At 49.4% G+C, this 19,132-nt stretch overlaps 1 protein-coding gene across 27 annotated transcripts in view; it reads left to right on the top strand.

Annotated features, from left to right (window-relative positions):
- Positions 1-321: 321 nt before the first annotated feature.
- ZMYND8 (zinc finger MYND-type containing 8) overlaps positions 322-19,132 on the top strand; it is a 148,190-nt gene continuing 129,379 nt past the window's right edge. For 14 of the 27 annotated variants that reach the window (XM_085004160.1, XM_085004155.1, XM_085004152.1 and 11 more), the window contains exon 1: positions 17,686-17,735. In XM_085004160.1, coding sequence (XP_084860286.1) covers positions 17,722-17,735 — 14 coding nt within the window. In that variant the 5' untranslated portion in view covers positions 17,686-17,721. Of the gene's footprint in view, positions 362-17,685; positions 17,736-18,120; positions 18,176-18,896; positions 18,968-19,132 lie in introns of those variants that run through there. The other 13 variants (XM_085004145.1, XM_085004136.1, XM_085004139.1 and 10 more) reach the window with 3 other exon arrangements.

Genomic DNA, 19,132 nt, shown 5'->3' with positions numbered 1-19,132 from the left:
GAGAGTCAAGAAGAGCTTTAAGCATGAGAATCCTGAAGATCTATGACTTTGCTACTCAGCCCTCCCACTGAATTGCTGCCCTCAGTTTTCCTCCTCTGTAAAATGGGTACAGCCATTCATGCCTCATCTCTCAGAAAGCTTTGTGGTAAGGCCCCAGGAGATGACATCAGGAGACGGGATTAGAAGGAGGGCACTACTGGTTGCTCTTTATGGCATTCTTACCAGGTGCCTAGGGTGGGTCGGTCATTTTTTCACTCCGCCCTGAGTGGCTGGTGCTGTTATCTCCTTTACCCAGAGACGGAAGCAGATGAGAGGGGTTGAGTCACTCTTCCAAGGAGGCTCAGGACTCCAAAACCAAAAGGTAACTAACAGGAGAAACTGCTGGAGAGTTTGATGGGACCAGCGAGCTCGGGGTGCCCAGATGAAATATGGCATGTCCTTAGATGAAAAGACTGTTTGCTGTTTATCTGAAGTTCAGCTTTCATGGGGTGTCTGGTATTTTTATTTGCCAAACAGGACCACTCTACAGGGTTCTGGTGTTAGGCTGGTGCAGGCCTGGGGTGCAGTGGAGACAAGACGCCTTGGGGCCAAGGTTCCAGGGGGGGTGAGCCCGGGAGGTGGGGGCTTGGGGGGTTAAGAACAGCGAGAAGGGGCCAGGGAGGGCAGACCCACAACTCAGGAGTCTCCCTGCCCCGGGGTTAGCAACACTTCTGCCTGGGGGCCTTCGGAGCCTCAGCGGCTCCTTTGTTTGAGCGGCTCTCGCGAGAGTTCTCAACAGTCGGCTTGGGCTGACCCGCCCCTGCACGCAGCTCCTCCCGCCCCCTCCCTCTTTTGCTTTACCTGCTCGTCACCGTAGCTTCTCTTGTAAACTGGTTAGCCCTGGCTGGCTTCAGTTTTCCTGCATCCTCTTTAAAACTGGGATTCTTTGACTTTCCTTAATTCTTTGACTTGAAAACTCATGGTCGATTCCTTCAGCTATTTCTTGTTCAAAATACGCCGAATTATTTTTGAGCACTGACTGTGTGTGAGGGAGGTACAGAATTGAACAAAGAGAGACACTAAATAAGAAATTGATCATGAGAATTTATACCTAGTTAATAAACTTGTATTAAGTATTAAATTATGATTGACATAGGCATCATGGGGGCAACAACTATAGCTTGGAGGTGGTCTGATTAATTGGGAAAGGAGTCCAGGAAGGGTACCCGGAAGAAATGAATTTTGTGTTGGGTTTTGAAGGATGAGTAGGAGTTACCTGGTAACAGTGAAAGCTAAGTGGTGCAGGATCCTATGCCAAATTAACACTAGTATTAAAGGAACTAATTTAATCCTGGCAACACTATGGGATGTCTTATTATCCACATTTTACAGGCCCGGAGAGGTTACTTGCACAAGGTCACACAGTGTGGGAAGGGAAGAGTCAGAATTTGAATCCAGCCAGAAGCCTGGCTGGCTTCAGAGCCTCTCAAGCTGTCTGGGGTTGGGCTAGAGACCCAAGCTGAAGTTGGGGAAGGGAGTGCTGCACCCCTACCTCCCACCTCCCAAGGCTGGGTTAAGAATGAAAGACTTTGGCTTGAGAACAATGGGAGACCTTTGGAGGGTTTTCACTGGTAGGGGGCGGGAGATGGGGATGTATCCTGGTCCAAATTGAAATTTCAAAAGATTCCTTGGGCTGCTGAGGGTGGGGGATGGGAGGGGCCTGGGGCCTGGGGGCTGGTGGAAGGCTGTTCCCTTCCTGCCCAGATAGCGGCTAATGGTGGATCTGGAGCCGGCCACTAGCTCTGCAGAATGGAGTTACGCGGGCGGAATCGGCAGTGCAAGACACTCAGAAGGTAAATCCCGCAGGGCTCCAGGGTGGAAGGTGGAGAGGAGAGGTCAAGGGTAATGCCGGATTTGGGGCTCGCAGAACTGGATGGGAAACACTGGGAGGGGGCGAGGTTTGGTGGCCTGCGAGCATCTGAGTATTGACTAAGTCGCCCAAGCCTAGGATTTCTTTTTGGGCTTTGTTTCTTGAGGGTTGTGAAATTGATTCCGAATCGCCTTGGAGTGTTTTCTGTCTACGCTGGTTCCCTTTCTCTGTGGTATTTGTTTCTTGGAATTTTAGAGGCTCGGAGGGTTTCAACTCCATTTTTCTTTTGAAGGTCTCTTTCAGTGGAGTATGTGGCTTTAAACTCTCCGTGCCTCGGTTTTCTCATCTGTCAGATGAGGGTAATAATAGTGCCTGATTTCATGGAGTTACTGGGAGGATTCATTGATGGATACATAAATTGCGTTAGCACAGTGCCCGGACGTGGTAAACTCAGTAGGTGCGAGCCATTCTTAAGGGTGGAGATGATGCTTCTGACACCGCTGGTATCTGATGACAAGGAGGGAGGTGGAGGCCAGGGTGGCTGCAGAAGGAGGCTAAAGCCCATAGAAGTCACTAGCTACTAACCTAGCAAGTCACTAGCAAGTCACTTAGCAAGTACATATTAAGCATCTTTCTGTACCTATTGACAAGCAAGCTATTTAAAAAGTGTTCACAGAAGCTCAAGGAAATTATAGTCACTCAGATGAACATTGACAGAGTCCTGAATGTCAGACCTGCTATAGACTCTGGGATGACAACTGTGTCTGTATGAAAACAGCAAGCTTCCTGCCTCGAAAAGCAGATGCAACGTTTAGTTTTAGGGAGTTCCCGTTGTGGCTCAGCAGTAATGAACAGAGTAGCATCCATGAGAACGAGGGTTCAATCCGTGGCCTCCCTCGGTGGATTAAGGATCCAGCGTTGCCGTGAGCTGTGGTGTAGGTTGCAGACATGGCTTGGATCCTGCATTGTGTTGCTGTGGCTGTTGCTCCAGGCCAGCAGCTGAAGCTCCGGTTCAACCCCTAGCCTGGGAACTTCCATATGTCTTTTAGGTGCAGCCCTAAAAAAAAAAAAAAAAATTTAGTTTTGGAATGTGCTCAATTTTGGGAAGACAAACCACTGTTTGATGTGATCCCAGAGAGCTTCCTGGAGGAGGTGACATTTGGTCCTAGATCTGAAGTTTAAGGAGCTGGGGCAAAGGTCCTGAAGGGGTAGGAACTAGTCGTGCAGGAGATAATCCAGCAGTTTCCAGGGCCCCAAAATAGGCTAGGTGGCTGGAGAGCAATCAACAATTGAAGGGGAGAACTATTTTATTTACATATCTATATATTGCCTTAGATGAAATGACTGGTGGTCAACTTTTTAAATTTGTATGCAAATTATAACCCTATGGTGCAGGAAGTTACCGAATCCAAAATCAGGGCTATGGTCCATCTCCCGGAGATCTTGAAGAGAAACTCCTTCCTGTAAGAAGAAAATGCCAATTACTGGACAAATATTTATGAGCAACTGCCAAGCCCCAGGCCTCTGGGAGCCTGGGGAACGCAAGTGAACAGATTCACCCCGTTCCTGCCTTTGTACACAGACAAAAAGTAAGGAAACAAAGAAATAAGGTGTTTATAGGTTGTGCTGAGTCCTAGGAAGGAAATAACAGGTGATGTTCCAGAAAATGTAACGTGTCGGCATCAGACGGGTAGTTAGCAAAGGCCTCTCGAACCTCAGGCAGTGAGGACCAGCCCCGAGAGGGCTCTCAGGCCCGGCTCAGAGACAGGACTTTCTTCTGAAAGGGGATTTGCAGAGGTTTTCTAAAAAGGACCAGATAGTGAATATTTTAGGCTTTGAGGGTCGTGACCTCTATGGCAACTTCTTGACTTTATCATTATAGCATTAAAGCAGGCCTGGCTCATGTCAGTGCCCAAGGCTGTGTTCCAGTAAAACTTTAGTTACAGACATTGAGGAGTTCCATCTGGCACGGCAGTTAACGAATCTGGCCAGGAACCATGAGGTTGCGGGTTTGATCCCTAGCCTTGCTCCGTGGTTAAGGATCCAGTGTTGCCGTGAGCTGTGGTGGAGGTCGCAGATGTGGCTCGGATCCCGCGTTGCTGTGGCTCTGGTGAAGGCTGGTGGCTACGGGTCCAGTTGGGAATCTCCATATGCTGCAGGAGCAGCCCTAGAAAAGGCACAAAGACAAAAACAAAACAAAAACAAAAACAAAAAACTTTACTTTCGGACATTGAAATTTAAATTTCATATAATTCCATGCATGCTACAAGTTACTTTCATTTTTTTTTCCCCCGACCATTTTAAAATGTAAAAAACCATTTTTAGCTCGAGGGCCAGACAAAACCAGGTGGTGGGCTGAATTTGGCCCGTGGGCTGTACTTTGTAGACTCCTGTTCTACATTTTCTTTATTTTATTCAACAATACATGTTGAGGCAAGTCGCAATCCTTCTTCCTATTCTTTATAACAATTTATAAAGATTGTTTTTATAAAATGAGCCTAGCACAATGTTCTCTTGATTAACTTTTTGGTCATTTCCAATCTGTTTATTTAATTTTCTTTCCTTCTTTCTTTCTTTGTCTTTTTGTCTTTTCTAGGGCCGCACCCGCAGCATATGGAGGTTCCCAGGCTAGGGATTGAACCCTAGTTCCAGCCGCTGGTCTACACCGCAGCCACAGCAACGTGGGATCCAAGCTGCATCTGGGACCACAGGTCACGGCAACCTGCTGAGTGAGGCCAGGGATCGAACCTGAGTCCTCGTGGATGCCAGTCAGATTTGTTTCCCCTGAGCTACAGCGAGAACTCCGAGATCCTGTTCTAAGGTCTTAAGAATCCATTAGGAGGTTTTAAGCCTGGGAGTGAAAGGATAGGATTTAAGATGGGAAAGTATGAAGACATGGCATGATGCCAGAAACTGGGTGCAAGGAATCCATTCCAGTGGAGCAAGCAGTTAGTCATTCAACAAACACTGACTTCCCATTAGGTCATGGTGTCACTAGAGGGGACCCATGATCTATAAGATACACTTCTATATTTGTGGACTTCATAACAGCAGGAAAGAGTCATAGAAATATGACAAACTTTAAGGTCAAGAGGAAGTCACAAAAAAAGCAAAGGTTGCATTGAAAAAGAGATAGGTAACTGCAGTGGAGTAAGCCACTGGGAAATTAGTAGGCGCTGAGGGGAGGGCATGTGGAAGGGGGGCGGGTTTTAATCCTAAATGAGATTAAAAAGGCTGTGGAAGGTTTTTTGTTTGTCCCTTTCTTTGGTTTTTAGGGCCACACCTGCAGCATATGGAGGTTCCCAGGCTAGGGTCTAATTGGAGCTACAGCTGCCGCCAACGCCAAAGCCACAGCCACGGCAACAAGGGATTGTCTCCTGCAAGACTAGTTCCCACCCCTCCAGGACCTTTGCCTTGGCTCCTTCAATTTCAGATCCAGGACCAAATGTCACCTCCTCCAGGAAGCTCTCTGGGATCACACCAAATAGCGGTTTGTCTTCCCAACACTGAGCACATTCTAAAACTAAATTTTTGTTAATTTTTAGGGCCGCACATAAAAGGCATATGGAAGTTCCTAGACTAGGGGTTGAACCAGAGCTTCAGCTGCCTGCCTGAAGCAACAGCAACAGCCACAGCAACGCAGCACAGGATCCAAGCCATGCCTGCAACTTACACCACATTGGATCCTTAACCCACTGAGCAAGGCCAGGGATCGAACCCGCAACCTTACGATTCCTAGTCGGATTCGTTTTTGCTGCACCACGGTGGGAACTCCCGAAGGTTTTTTTTAATTGTGATAAAACACACATAATGTAGAGTTTACAATTTACCCACTTTAGTGGCATTAAGTATATTCATAATGTACAATCACCACTATCTAGTTCCAGAGCGTCTTCAGCGCCCCCAAAGGCAAAACTCTGTACCCATTAACAGTCACTTCTCGTCCCCTCCTCCTCTCCCCTGGCAACTGTCAGTCTACTTCCTGTCTCTGGGGATTTGCCTCTTTGGGATATTTCATATAAATGAAATCACACCATCTGTGGCTTTTAAGATTCTCTCACATTGTATATATCAGTACTTCATTCCTTTTTGTGAATAGGAAGCTGAATATATTCCATTAGGTGGATTCATTGAATTTGTTTATCCATTCATCCATTAATGGACAGTTAGATTGCTTCCACCTTTTGGCTATTGTGTTTTTTTTGTTTTTGCTTTTTAGGGCCACACCCTTGGCATATGGAAGTTCCCACACTAGGGGTCAAATTGGAGCTACAGCTGCTGGCCTATGCCACCGCCACAGCAACGTGGGATCTGAGCCATGTCTTTGACCTATACTGCAGGTCATGGCAAGAACGCTGGATCCCTGACCCACTGAGCGAGGCCAGGGATTGAACCCTCATGGATACTAGTTAGATTTGTTTCTGGTGCACAGCAACAGAACTCCCAGTTTTGTTTTGTTTTGCTTTGTTTGGCTGCACCTGCAGCATATGAAAGCCCCAGGGTCACGGCTTGAACTCTCGCCACAGCAGTGACCTGAACCACAGCAGGGACAAGGCCGGATCCTCAACCTGCTGAGCCACCAGGGAATGCCCATCTATTGTGGATCGTGCTGCCCACAAAAAAGTTTTGAGCAGGCAGGTGATATCCTTGATAACAGGGTCCCTCTGGCTGCTGTGTGGGGAGGAGCCCAGAGGGGGCAGAAGGGGAGGCGGGAGGCCAGTTAGAAGAGGATTCTTGGCCTTGACTGCAGGGGGTGAACCCCTGGGAGGTAACACGTGCGCTCTCCAAGAACTGGAGCAGAATCCCCAGGTGACTGGGAAGTGAAGGATGGAGGATTGGGAACCACTGGGGGGGAGGTTCTAGTGGTCCTATGGGTGAGCAGGACCGCCGGTGCTGATTGAGGGGATCAGGTGACAAAGCAGAAGAGCCAGGTTCAGAACACGCTCAAGTTGCCCAGGCTTGCTGATGGTTTGGAGGAGGGCGTGTGTGGAAGCAGGGAGGCGAGGATAGACTTTTGGTCAAAGGCTGATTCTCTTAACTAGGATGGGGAGCCTTTTGGAGGAGCTGGTTGGGGTGAATCTTGAAGTTGGATTTGCCTTCCGCACTGGGTCCCAGGAGCCACCAGGCTGAGAGGTCACACAGGCAGGGGTGGTGTGCAGTGCTGCTGGAGGAGTCTGGGGAGCCGAGAAGCCTCCCAGGTGAGAAGGTCCTTCTGGACGTGAGGTGGCACCTCGGATTTGAAAGGTGGTTATGCCACCAAGGGAAACATGGAAAATGAACCCTGGTGAGACATACTTGGGACATGGTTCCCAGCGTCACTGAAAAATAGAGGGAGATGAGGCTGGAAAGTCAGATATGGAGTCAGATGGGGGGTTTAACGGGGAGAGTCAGGGTTGCATTCAATTATTGGAGAGTTGCTGGCAGTGTTTGAAAACAGCAGTGAAAGTGACTGTAGCCAAAGTTTATTCTGAATGTTTTGTTTAATAGCAGGTGTTTTCATGCCCTTTATTTTTATTTTTTTGATTAAAAAAAATTTTTAGTTTTGGCTGTGTGGCATTACAGAAATTCCTAGGCCAGGGATCAAACCCAAACCACAGCAGTGACAATACTGGATCCTTAACCCAACGAACCACCAGGGAATTCTTGGGTAGTTAGATTTGGAATCTGCTATGGCAGTGGATGAAATTATTGCATAAAAAGCTTTCAAGGAGGTGTTCCCATTGTGGCTTAGCAGAAATAAGCCCTACTAGGATCCATGAAGATTCAGGTTTGATCCCTGGCCTCACTTAGTGGGTTGGGGATCTGATCTGGCTTTGCCGTGAGCTGTGGCGTAGACTACAGAAGAGACTTAGATCCCATGTTGCTGCGGCTGTGGCACAGCCAGCAGCTGCAGCTCTGTTCGACCCCTAGCCTGGGAACTTCCATATGCCATGGGTGTAGCCATAAAAACCAAAAAAAAAAAAAAAGATTTCAAGGAAAGAAAAAACATCTAACATTTCTTTGTTTTTGTCTTTTCTAGGGCCGCACCCGGGGTGTATGGCAGTTCCCAGGCTAGGGGTCTAATCAGAGCTGTAGTCACTGGTCTACGCCAGAGCCACAGTACACAGTAATGTGGGATCCAAGCCGAATCTGTGACCTACACCACAGCTCACGGCAATGCCAGATCCTTAACCCACTGAGCGAGGCCAGGGATCAAACTTGCAACCTCATGGTTCCTAGTCGGATTCATTAACCACTGAGCCACGACGGGAGCTCCCAAAACATCTAACATTTCTTGGGCCTGTACTCTGTGCCTGTGTTAAATAATCCTCACAATGTCTCCAAGGCGAGGACTATAATCCCCAATTCACAGGCTTGGAAACCCAGGCGCAGAAAGGTGAAATAACGCGCTCCAATTCTGTAGGAAGGAATGGAGGAAGCTCAGAATGGACCCCTTTCCCCAGCAGGCTCATCTGGCCCCAGAGTCCAGATAAGGAGCCCCCTTGGCCAGAAAGACAGAGTCTGGAGAGAGAGGTGTCAGCGCAGCTGGAGAGAGAGCTGGACTTGCTGGGTGGGCAGTGGTCTGGAAACTCAGAATGTCCAGCATCAGATGTTAGAAGAGTTCAAGGACCAGTGGACCCAATGCTGATGAAACCTGTTTTGTGTTTTTTTTAATCCTTTTTTTAAAACATGTTTTAAAATTGAAGTATAGTCAATTTACAATATTGCGTTAGTTTCAGGTGTACAGCAAAGTGACTCGGTTATACATATCTATATAGAGATATATATCCTTTTTTTTTTTTTTTTTTTTTTTTTTTTTGTCTTTTTGCCTTTTCTAGGGCTGCTCCCGAGGCATATGGAGGTTCCCAGGCTAGGGGTCAAAACGGACCTGTAGCCACTGGCCTACGCCACAGCCACAGCAACACGGGATCCGAGCTGCGTCTGCAACCAGCACCACAGCTCACGGCAATGCCAGATCCTTAACCCACTGAGCAAGGCCAGGGATCGAACCCACAACCTCATGGTTCCTAGTCGGATTCATTAACCACTGCGACACGACAGGAACTCCAAGATATATACCCTTTTTCAGATTCTTTTCCAATATAGGTTATTACAAGATATTGACGATAGTTCCCTGTGCTGTACAGTAAGTCCTTGTTTATCTCTTTTATATATACTACTGTGTATCTGTAAATCCCTAACTAAGCCTGTTCAAGTAGCTTCTTGAAGGTCAACGATGACATTTTAAAAAATTACTGTTCAGGAGTTTCCTTTGTGCCTCAGTGATAATGAATCCAACTGGGAACCATGAGGTTGCAGGTTCGATCCCTGGCCTTGCTCCGTGGGTTAAGGATCTGGTGTTGCTGTGAGCTGTAGTGTAGGTCGCAGACACAGCTCTGCTTGGATCCCACATTGCTAAGGCTCTGGTGTAGGCCCAAGGCAAGAGCTCCGATTAGACCCCTAGCCTGGGAACCTCCCTATGCCATGGGTGCAGACCTAGAAAAGCAGCAAAAAAAAAGAAAAAAAAATTACTGTTCAAAAATAATTTCAAACAGCTACATACACATAGATATATCATTTTTAGAGGACACCTGTAAGGTTAAGGGGTTAGGATTGATTCAGAGTTGGATTCAGAGCACTGCGCATATTAAGGAAGGAATGCTGACCCCAATTTACAAATAGATGCCAAAGCCGGTGAAAACTCAATGTCCACTAGGCCAGAATCAATTGCATTCCAGGGGATTACATTTGCATATCTATGGACAAGATTCATTTGCATTACTATCCGTCTTCTACACTTTACGGAGTTGTAAAGTAGCTCCCAAACAATGACAGGTGCAGGTCACCCAATGCAGAAGCTAGACAGGCTCCACGTTCATCTTTCCCAGTCTTTGACAATTTTCTTGATATTACATTTTTAAATTTTTTTCATTTTTTAAAGTTTTATTGAAGTATAATTGACATACAATGTTGTGCCATTTTCTGCTCTACAGCGAAGTGACCTCGTCATAAATATATATACATTGCCTTTCGTACGTTATCTTCCACCATGGTCTGTTCCAAGTGACTGGGTAGAGTTCCCTGTGCTACACAGTAGGACCTCATTTATTAATTTATTTTCGAAGAAGGAATACATTCACATGGTTGAAATTCAAAAGGTGTGATCGTGAGGTCTCCTCCTCACTTCTGACCTCCTCCCCTCAGGAGCTCTTGGATGCAGCCATTTCGAGCAATTTCTTTTCTCTTTTTTTTTTTGTCTTTTTGCCTTTTCTGGGACTGCTCCCTCCCCCGGCACATGGAGGTTCCCAGGCTGGGGGTCTAATCGGAGCTGTAGTTGCCGGCCTACGCCAGAGCCACAGCAATGCGGGATCCTTAATCCACTGAGCAAGGTCAGGGATCGAACTCGCAACTTTATGGTTCCTAGTCGGATTCGTTAACCACTGAGCTACGATGGGAACTCCGTGAGCAATTTCTTTTACATTCTTTTTTTTTTTTTTTTTTTTTAACTTTTATGGGTGTAGCTGCAGCAGATGGAGGTTCCCAGGCCAGGGGTCGAATTGGAGCTGCAGCGGCTGGCCTATGGCACAGCCACAGCAATGCCAGATGTCTGCAACCTACACTGCAGCTTGTGGCAACGTCAGATGATTAACCCACTGAGCGAGTCCAGGGATGGAGTCCAAATCCTCAGGGATCCTAGTCGGGTTCACAGGTCCTTTTCCACTGGGTCACAATGGGAACTCCTGCTAGCAATTTCTTTCTTTCTTTCGTTTTTTTTTTTTTTTTTTTTTGTCTTTTTAGGGCCACACCTGCAGCATATGGTGGTCTCCAGGCTAGGGGTTTAATTGGAGCTACAGCTCCCGGCCTACATCATAGCCACAGCAATGCCAGATCTGAGCTGCGTCTGTGACGTATATCACAGCTCATGGCAATGCCAGATCCTTAACCCACTGAGTGAGGCCAGGTATCAAACCTGTGTCTACATGGATCCTAGTCAGATTTGTTTCAGCTGAGCCACGACGGGACCTTCCCTGCTAGGAATTACTTAAGTTGCTTCCAAGAGATGCTATACATAAGAAGCAAACATGTTAAGAAGAGGACATAACACAGGTTTGCCTATTAAAAGACATTATATTCCATGCACTATTCTTGTGTTTTTAATTTTTTTAATTTTTGGCTGCACCTGTGGCATACAGGAGTTCTTGGGCCAGGAAACTGAGTTCCACTGCTAGGGGTCGAACCCAAGCCATGGCAGCAACCCAAGCAACAGCAATGACAATGCTAGACCCTCAACTTATTGAGCCAGAAGGGAACTCCTGTTCTTGTGTCCTTCAAATTCAACGATATGTCTTAGAGATTACTCTATAAACGCGTCCCCAAAATTCCTTTAAGATTTCTTCAGATCCGAGCCGTGTCTGTGACCTACACCACAGCTCAAGGCAACACTGGATCCTTAACAGGCCAGGGATCGAACCTGCATCCTCATGGATGCTAGTCAGATTCATTTCTGTTGAGCCATGATGAGAACTCCTTATTGATAGCAGGGTGCTTTCTGAGTAAATAGGTAATTAAAAGTTATTAAGGGGTGGATGAGTATGAAGGCAGAAGAGACTGTAAGAGAAAGATTTTTTTAGTAGAATGGTAGTGTTAGTAGTTCCTACCTCAGTTTCTTCATCTAGGAAATGGGACCGATGCTTCTAACGGTCCCTCCCTTACAGAGTTGTGAAGGTAAAATGGGTTAATTCCTGTAAATTGCTTACAGCAGGACTTGATCTAGTACTTGGAAGCGGGAGCTCTCAGTATTTACCATTATCTTCCTTTGGAAAGTTTGATGGTGAAAGAAGGAAGAAAACTGAGTGGGAAGCATCCAGAAAATCATTTTTTTAGAGTAAGCAGGGAGGGAAGTAGTAACAGCACCTAAATGAGCTGACTGTGTGCCACGTTGCTACAAAGTGTGCAGTGTGGTTGTGCCCATTGGATGGATGAGGAAATCAAGGCACAGAGAATTTTGTTCCTTGGGGCAAAGCTGCCCAGCTGGCAAGTAAGGCAGCTGGATTCACATGCAGACAGTCTGATGTCAACTGTACACCCTCTGTACAGTTCTGCCTTGTGATCTGGGGAAGAAAGGAACAGGGGAAAGGGATAGAAGAGAAAGGGCGTTGTGGAGCCAGAGCTCAGATGGGAAGGCTTCTGGGAGAGGGAGCAGCGGAGGAGATGCGGCGATGGGGGTGGGACATCCAGCCTCCTTTGGAAGCTGACAAGAAGGCAGGAGAGCAGCCACAGACAGGTAGAGGCAGAGGAAGATGGCCCAGTTGGCTAGTTTGGGGAAGTGGGAGGTGGGCTGGCTCAGGAGCTTGAGAAGATCAAGTGCAAAGGCCCAGAGGAGGGAGGGGAGGAATTAGGCCCTGGAAGGAACAGATGGACAGTGGCTAGAGCAGCGTGAGCCAAGGGACGCAGGGACGCGGAGGGAGATGAGGGGAGCAGGGATGGAGGGCACAGATCCTCCAGGGAAGCCCTCTGGCCATTTTACCTTTGCGTGAGTTATTGATGCATTTTGAACAGAGAGGGGATAAGGTCTGGCTTGCTTTTTAAAGGATCCCTCGTTGCCTGTGTGTGTGTGCGTGTATGTGTGTGTAGTTGCACATGTTTCCAACGGCAGTAGCAGGGGGCTCAGGAGACAGGTGCAACGGCCCAGGTGGCAGATGATGTTTTACTGAGCTCTAAGCCACGTGCAGCACAAAGGTAGCCTCTGAGGCCACAGTGCCGAAGGATCCAGGCCACGTCTTTGCCTTGTTGAAGCGCTCAGTATAATGCAGGCTTTCTCAACCCTAGTGACATGGGGGGCTGGCTCGTTCCCGGGTGTGGGGGCCTGTTCTGGGCATTTTAGGGTATTATAGCAGTATCCCTGCTCTATCCCTCCTTGATGCCAGCAGCATCCTCGCCGCCCCCCTCCAGATGGGACAACCCGAAATGTCTTCAGACATCGCCACTGGTCTGGTGGGGGAGACAGACAAACAGCAAATAAATGCTTGCTCTTGTTTCCGGGATGGTGACTGCTAGGAAGTGAAGCGAGCAGGTCAGCGGGGATCCTGAATCCTCTGCCCTCCGATTGTCATTTCCCTGCGTCCCTTACGTCTCTCCCCATCGCCACCCACTCGGTGGCCATCTGCCTGACGGTCAAGGACCATCCCCCTCCCCTTCCCACTTGCCCTTCCCCCTCCCTCCATTAATCCTGCCAGTCCCTCTGAGAAAAAGGATGAAACAAAACAAGCCGTCTAGAGAACACCTCTTCTCCGAGGTGGGGGCAAGGCCTAATTGCCTCTTTGTGGCTTGTAACATGACTCGGTCAGTGCCGTGCTCCAAAGGTGAGCCCTGCTGTCACCGATCCCGAAGTTGGCCTCGGTTCCCTCGGGCCAAAAGGGAACAAAACAAAACGAGACATTTAAGACACAGCTCTACCTCTGTCCGTTTTTCATGTAAGGAACAGAGAGGCCTGCTGTGTGCATGCTGGAGGCAGAGAGCTCCAAGGGTGCTTGTTTTCACAGCCGAATAGACTATCTCGGGGTGCAGCTTGCCGAGGCTGCCGGCCTGGCTACAGGCCATTTGAGTGGGGCCCCGCCTGGGCCAGTAAGGTGCCTGGGGAAGGGGGCTGGGGTCAGCCCTTAGCTCTCCTTGGAGGCCAGCTCCATCACAAAGACACTCGGTCTGGCTTCTTTTAGCCTGATTCTATCCCCTGATTCTATTTCCTGAAATATTAAGAGAGACACGTTTTAATCTATTTTTATTAGCTCATGGCTTATTCATACCACCACAGAAGCTGCTTGTTTAGGCCTGTGCTGGCTTTGCGAACCAGAGCCACAATGGTCGAACTTCTTTCTTGCTCTTCATTTAAGCTAAGGTTTCCCCCCTCTCAGCACAGTGGATGTTTGGGTCACAGTATTCCTTGTGTGGCTTTCCTGTTCGCAGAAGGAAAGCATCCTGGGTCTCCACCCACTAGATGCCAATAGCATCTGCCACGCCACCCCCCGCCCCCAAGTTGTGACCACCCAGAAGTCTCCAGACATTGCCACATGCCCCTTGCGGGGGTGGAGGGAGGTTGGGGTGGGGACAAAGCACTCCTGGTGGAGAACCACTGAACTCGAGGAATTGCTATATTCCTGATTGTCGAGATGGCGACGTGTCCCCCTTGACATCTAGCTGGTGGTTTGTGGGGAGAGAGGAGCTTTCTCTGGGCCTTTGAAAGAGCGTGATCTCAAGATTGCCCAGCTTCATCATGTACTACTTTTTTTTTTTTTTTTTTTTTTTTTTTGGTCTTTTTGCCATTTCTTGGGCCGCTCCAGCGGCATATGGAGGTTCCCAGGCTAGGGGTCGAATCGGAGCTGTAGCCGCCGGCCTACGCCAGAGCCACAGCAACGCGGGATCCGAGCCGTGTCTGCAACCTACACCACAGCTCACGGCAACGCCAGATCATTAACCCACTGAGCAAGGGCAGGGATTGAACCCGCAACCTCATGGTTCCTAGTCGGATTCGTTAACCACTGCGCCACGGTGGGAACTCCCCATCATGTACTACTTAAAGCTCATGTGCAAAGGAGTCAAACTCCCGAAAGCAAACACAGATCCTGCAGTTGCTGTTGGTAGATTTTAGCCTTGTATCTGCTCTGCTTGGTTCGGCTTCTCTTTTGTTTCTTTAGAGAAAGGCGAAGGCACAGGGTTCAGGAATGTGGAGTCATCCCTGGGGTGGAAGTCTGACCTCTGGCACCGGCCTGCTGTGTGACCTTGGGCAGCTGGCTTCACCTCTCTGGGCTCTGTTCCAGCTCCCTAACAATGCTCCCTACCTCCGGGAGTCAGGCTGCGTAAAGTGCTGACTGAGCCAGTGCCAGGCCCAGGGCGAGCCTGTAGACGCTGTTGAGACCACTCTGTGCACTGGGGGTTTGAGAGGCCTCACTGGATAATCTCTCGATTGAGGCCGGCAGCATTTGCTTTTCTTTATTCTCTGCTTATCAGCAACATTCCATCAGACCCAGTATTGGCCCTTAGTAGGCCTGGCCTGGGCTTCCTTTTTCAATCCCTGGCCCTCCCAGGATTCCATCTGCCACCATACCTTTGTCTCTGTCCCCAGCCGAATTGCTGTTTTCCAGATAACCTCAGACCTACCCGAATGCCAACAGCATTCCTCAAACAGAGCAGAGCTGCCAGAATAAGCCGGCAGCTTCCTGCTCTTTGCCCCAGAAAACATTTCAAGTGATCAAGTGATTGGGGTGGTGGGGGGAGGATGCTGCAGCTGCTTATGCAACAAGCTTTAATCCCAGGGTAAAATCCACCACGCGAAACGGCCATGTATTTTATTTCTTCAAGTGGGGTCGGGAAGTTAGATCGGCCAGAAACTCCTCATTCTATTTGTTTTCCCCAAAGCAGCACCCACACACAGACACATGGAGTATTCTTATGGGATGGCTGTGGATGGCCGCTGCCCACACAGCCAGGCGGGAGCACAGAGGCTGATGAGCTCTGGCCTCCTGTCCCCGGTCTGGTCTCCCTGGGCTCAGTTCCACCCCCAGGAAGAGGAGGCCCCTCCCTTCTGGTGAGGCCCAGGCCTGTTGTCCTTTGTCAGATCTGGTGGTGGTGGCGGCAGTGCCCCCCCCCCCCCCCCCCCCGCATCTTGGCCTCTTTAGCCTAAAATATAGCAACGAAATCCCCTCCCTCTTCATAAAGCCGGGGCCCTGCCCCTGCGGTACCGTGTCCTTGGGTTCTTGGCTTGTTCCTATTTGACATAAGATTCCCAGCCAGGAAGAATTTCTGTGTGCTCGGTGGGCATCTGTCGTCCGTGGGGGTGGGGGTGGGGGTGGGGGAACGGGGGCAGGGCGAGCAGGCCATCAGCGCCACCGTTTTCTTTGTGGCAGCGGACTGTGTGGGATGAGAAAGCCCACAAGCCCTAATTTTAGAAGGAGAAGGGGAGGCTTTATTGGTCCATACTTTTACCTCCTGGCATATGGCTGCGTCACCTCGGGATGCTTTCTCCAGCCTCTCAAGAATGGGGTTTATTTAGCCTTTGGGGTTCCAGCTTGCTGGGGTGTTTTGTTTTGTTTTGTGTTTTTAAACCTTGTTAATCAAGCACCTTGTCTTTTTTAAAGAAAGAAGCCAGTGCGTGTGGACTTTTAAAGATCCTTTTGGATTTGCCTTTTCTTTCTCGGGCTGCCCACCAGTTACAAAGGAGGAACCAGGCAAAGACCTCCGAATACTATTGAAATGGGTGGAATTATAAGCAGTTCTGAAACACGAGTTAATGTTTTACTGGGGAGCAGTGCCAGAGATATGGGGGTGGGGGGATTGCCAAGGGGTAGGGCTGTGTGTGAAATAGCTGTTCCATCTGCCTGTGGGGACCCAGAGAAGCCGTGGAAGTAAATTTCAGCAAAAATCCTTATAAAGCTCATGGGATTTGTCTGCCCGCTGAGGGCCCAGCTCCCCCAGAAGACCCATGCAGGGATGACTGTGGCAGGAAGGGCGAAGCAGTGGGTGTAGGCCTGACTAATAATGGGGGTTCTTGTTCCCTGGCTGGGTTTGACATCTTTCTTTCTCCCTCTGGATTTAAATGGCTTCTCAGCCCGAGAGGCACTGCCTGTGCCCTGGATTCAGAAGGTACACGCCTCCTTGGGAAGCCAAGGCGAGAGACAGCGGCTCACTCACTCTCTCTCTCTCTCTCTTTCTGCATCTGCCGGGAGAGCTGCCGCTGGTATTTTTCCACAGGCCTTTTCTGCGCTCTCAGGGCCTAGCTTTTCCCGGCCAGGCCCAGAGTCCGAGAGAGGGTTAATAGGCAGGAAGCTGAAGCCATCGCAGACTAATACGGAAGTCAGATTTTTGTTTAACTGACAGGTTTAGCAGGCCTCCGCCGTGGGGGAGGGGGCCGGGAGGGGAAGGGAAGTCTGTAGCTCTAGGCATGTGGCCTGCTAGGAGCGCATTTGGCCTTTCTTAGGGTAAGGACCGAAGCTGCTGGGGGTGCGGGGCTGGCATCCCGGCCAGGAGGCAGGAGCCGGATTTGGTTTTCGTTGGAGCTCTGGATGGGGGTGGGGGGCGGTGAGAGGTGAGATTCTGGGCCGAGGCGAAGGGCTCTCTGGCCTGCTTTGTCCAGGAGGCAGTCTGACAATGACTATGCAAACTTGACCACTGGGTGCCCCTCCTCCCTGCCAGCCCGAGTCCTCTGTCCTCTGAGAAGCCAGGGCTGCTCTGGAACCATCTGGGGGGCTCGCCTGCCCGATCTCTTCGGCCTCAGAGGCCTGCCTCCAGCCTCTTTTTTTTCTTTTTTTTCTTGTTCCCTGGGCTGTTTTCCTGGGGCTCCCCACGCTTCGGCCTCAGTCCGCCCCTCACCTCCCCGGGGGCGGGGGTGGGGGAAGAACGTTCTGCTGGATTGTTCTAGAAAAAGGACCAGCCTTCCTCCCAGCGAGAGAGCCGTTTCCGTGGGGGCAGATGAGGGTGAGCCCTTCCAGCTCACCCCCAAATCGCTCTTGCTTGGGGCCTCCGGGCCTCAGGCTTTGCTGGAGCAGGTCAGGCTGGCTGCACTGGCTTGCCCGTGCCGGGAACTCTAGCCAGGGTGTGGGAGAAGGGCGTCTGGGGGCCCCTTCCCTAAGTTTTTCTTGCTGCAAAAGGCCTAGCTTAGCCTGTCTTTTTCTATGCACAGGATGGCTCTTGCTCACCAGAGCCTCACAAAGATAATCGCTCAGGAAGTGTTTCCGCCAATCCGAGGCCGCCTTACACTCCGATTTGCCGGGGCAGCCAATCGGGGATGAGCTTTTATTAGGCGGCCAGATCATCAAGCCGAAGTGCCAAACCCTTTTTCTGTGAGAACTAGGAGCCTGTCCTCCATGTTTTATAAGTATTGACATTACACAGTGTTAACAATGCATCCACAGAGGTAAGCTCGACTTTTTAACCATCTTTTCTCCCCCTCCCTCTGAGACATCCGCATTGTGGGCGAGCAGTGTGATTTCTCTGTGGCTGGCCGTGCCACACTCACCCCCACAGCACTTAGGTTAACTTGGAACTGTTTAGAGAGAATTTTTTTGCTTTCTTGGGTCACATGGCTAAGTAGCCATTAGCCAGAGCTTGATTCTGCAAACTGGCAAGGGCCTGGCACACCTTTTCTTCCACCAGGACATGGTGTTTCTAGAAGAGTGTGAAGCTAGATCCTGGTATTGCCAAAAAAGAAAGCTTTTTTTTTTTTTTTTTCCCCTCCCCTTCCCTCCTCTCTCTTTTTCTCTCTCTCTCTCCCTCTCTCTGAGCAGTACCCCCCTCCCCCCCCTGCACTATTGTCTTCTCTTGTGTCACATGCCTGCTGGGGGAAGAAAATGGAAGGTAAGCAAGCAGGCTCCCCTCCAAGGAGAGCTCATGGCAGAGAGCAAAAGCAGGCAAGTTTACCTCTCCAAAGAGGTGCTGGGAAGGCTGGACTCAGTTCTGACCAGCGTGGACGTGTGTTTGAGAAAGAACCAAGCCCTGAGCAGAGCAGTGCTAAGGCGAGAGCCTGGCTCCTGGGGCCTAGGTGGGAGGTGGTGGCTCCCCAAGGTCTTTTCTCTTCCTGCAGGGTTGCTTCACTTGAAACTACATTGTTCAGCCTTTTTTCCTGACTTCTGTTGATACAGAGTGTTCTTCTGCAAGCCAGCCTACAGCCAGCAAATGTTTCTGAAAGTGTTTTCTAGGCTTTGGAGGAAGTTTTTGGAGCAGGGATGGGGAGTGGGGGGCGGGGGGAGTGTAGGAGGTGTGTGTGGGGGGGTGTTGGACATCCTCTTGCAATAAATCTGAGGACTCTTTTTTTGAATCCCTTAGCTTTTCTCTCCTCTTGCATGGTTTTCAATGAACTCATGTATTTCTCCTTGTTTGCATTTTCTTTTCCCTCTTTTACATTGTATCCTCCTCTGTCCTGTGTGAGGAAATAAAAAAAAAATCCTGTCTGTGGCTCATGATAGCATTCCATATTCAGTGGTTGGGTTGTGGTGGTGGTGGTGGTGGTGGTGTTGTGTGTGTGTGTGTTTTTAATAATCCCGTGTAACTGTTTGAAAAAATTTCCTTTTTGATCAAGTCCCAAATCTGCCAGCCTGTTCTCTCTTCTTAACTGTGGAAAAATGAGACGGTTGCTTGACCATTTGTTGGGTAAGTAAAGCAATCCATTGCCTCTGTGACCATGTATAGAGTGTGGCGAACCTTTGGGGTCTGTTTGTAACAGGGGGGTCTTGGCTGCAGCCGTTGGGGGCTTTTGATGAGCAGGAACCCAGGCAGGGCTTTTGGAATAGGGTCTTGATTCTAGGGGACTGTTTG

Source organism: Sus scrofa, chromosome 17 (assembly GCF_054392235.1).
Source record: "Sus scrofa isolate SSC_HxYL_T2T_F1_AM1 chromosome 17, Sscrofa_HxYL_maternal_Yorkshire_Landrace_v2.0, whole genome shotgun sequence".
NCBI lineage: Eukaryota > Metazoa > Chordata > Mammalia > Artiodactyla > Suidae > Sus > Sus scrofa.
Note: the sequence above shows the minus strand (reverse complement) of the source record. Positions and strands in the feature narration are given on the sequence as shown.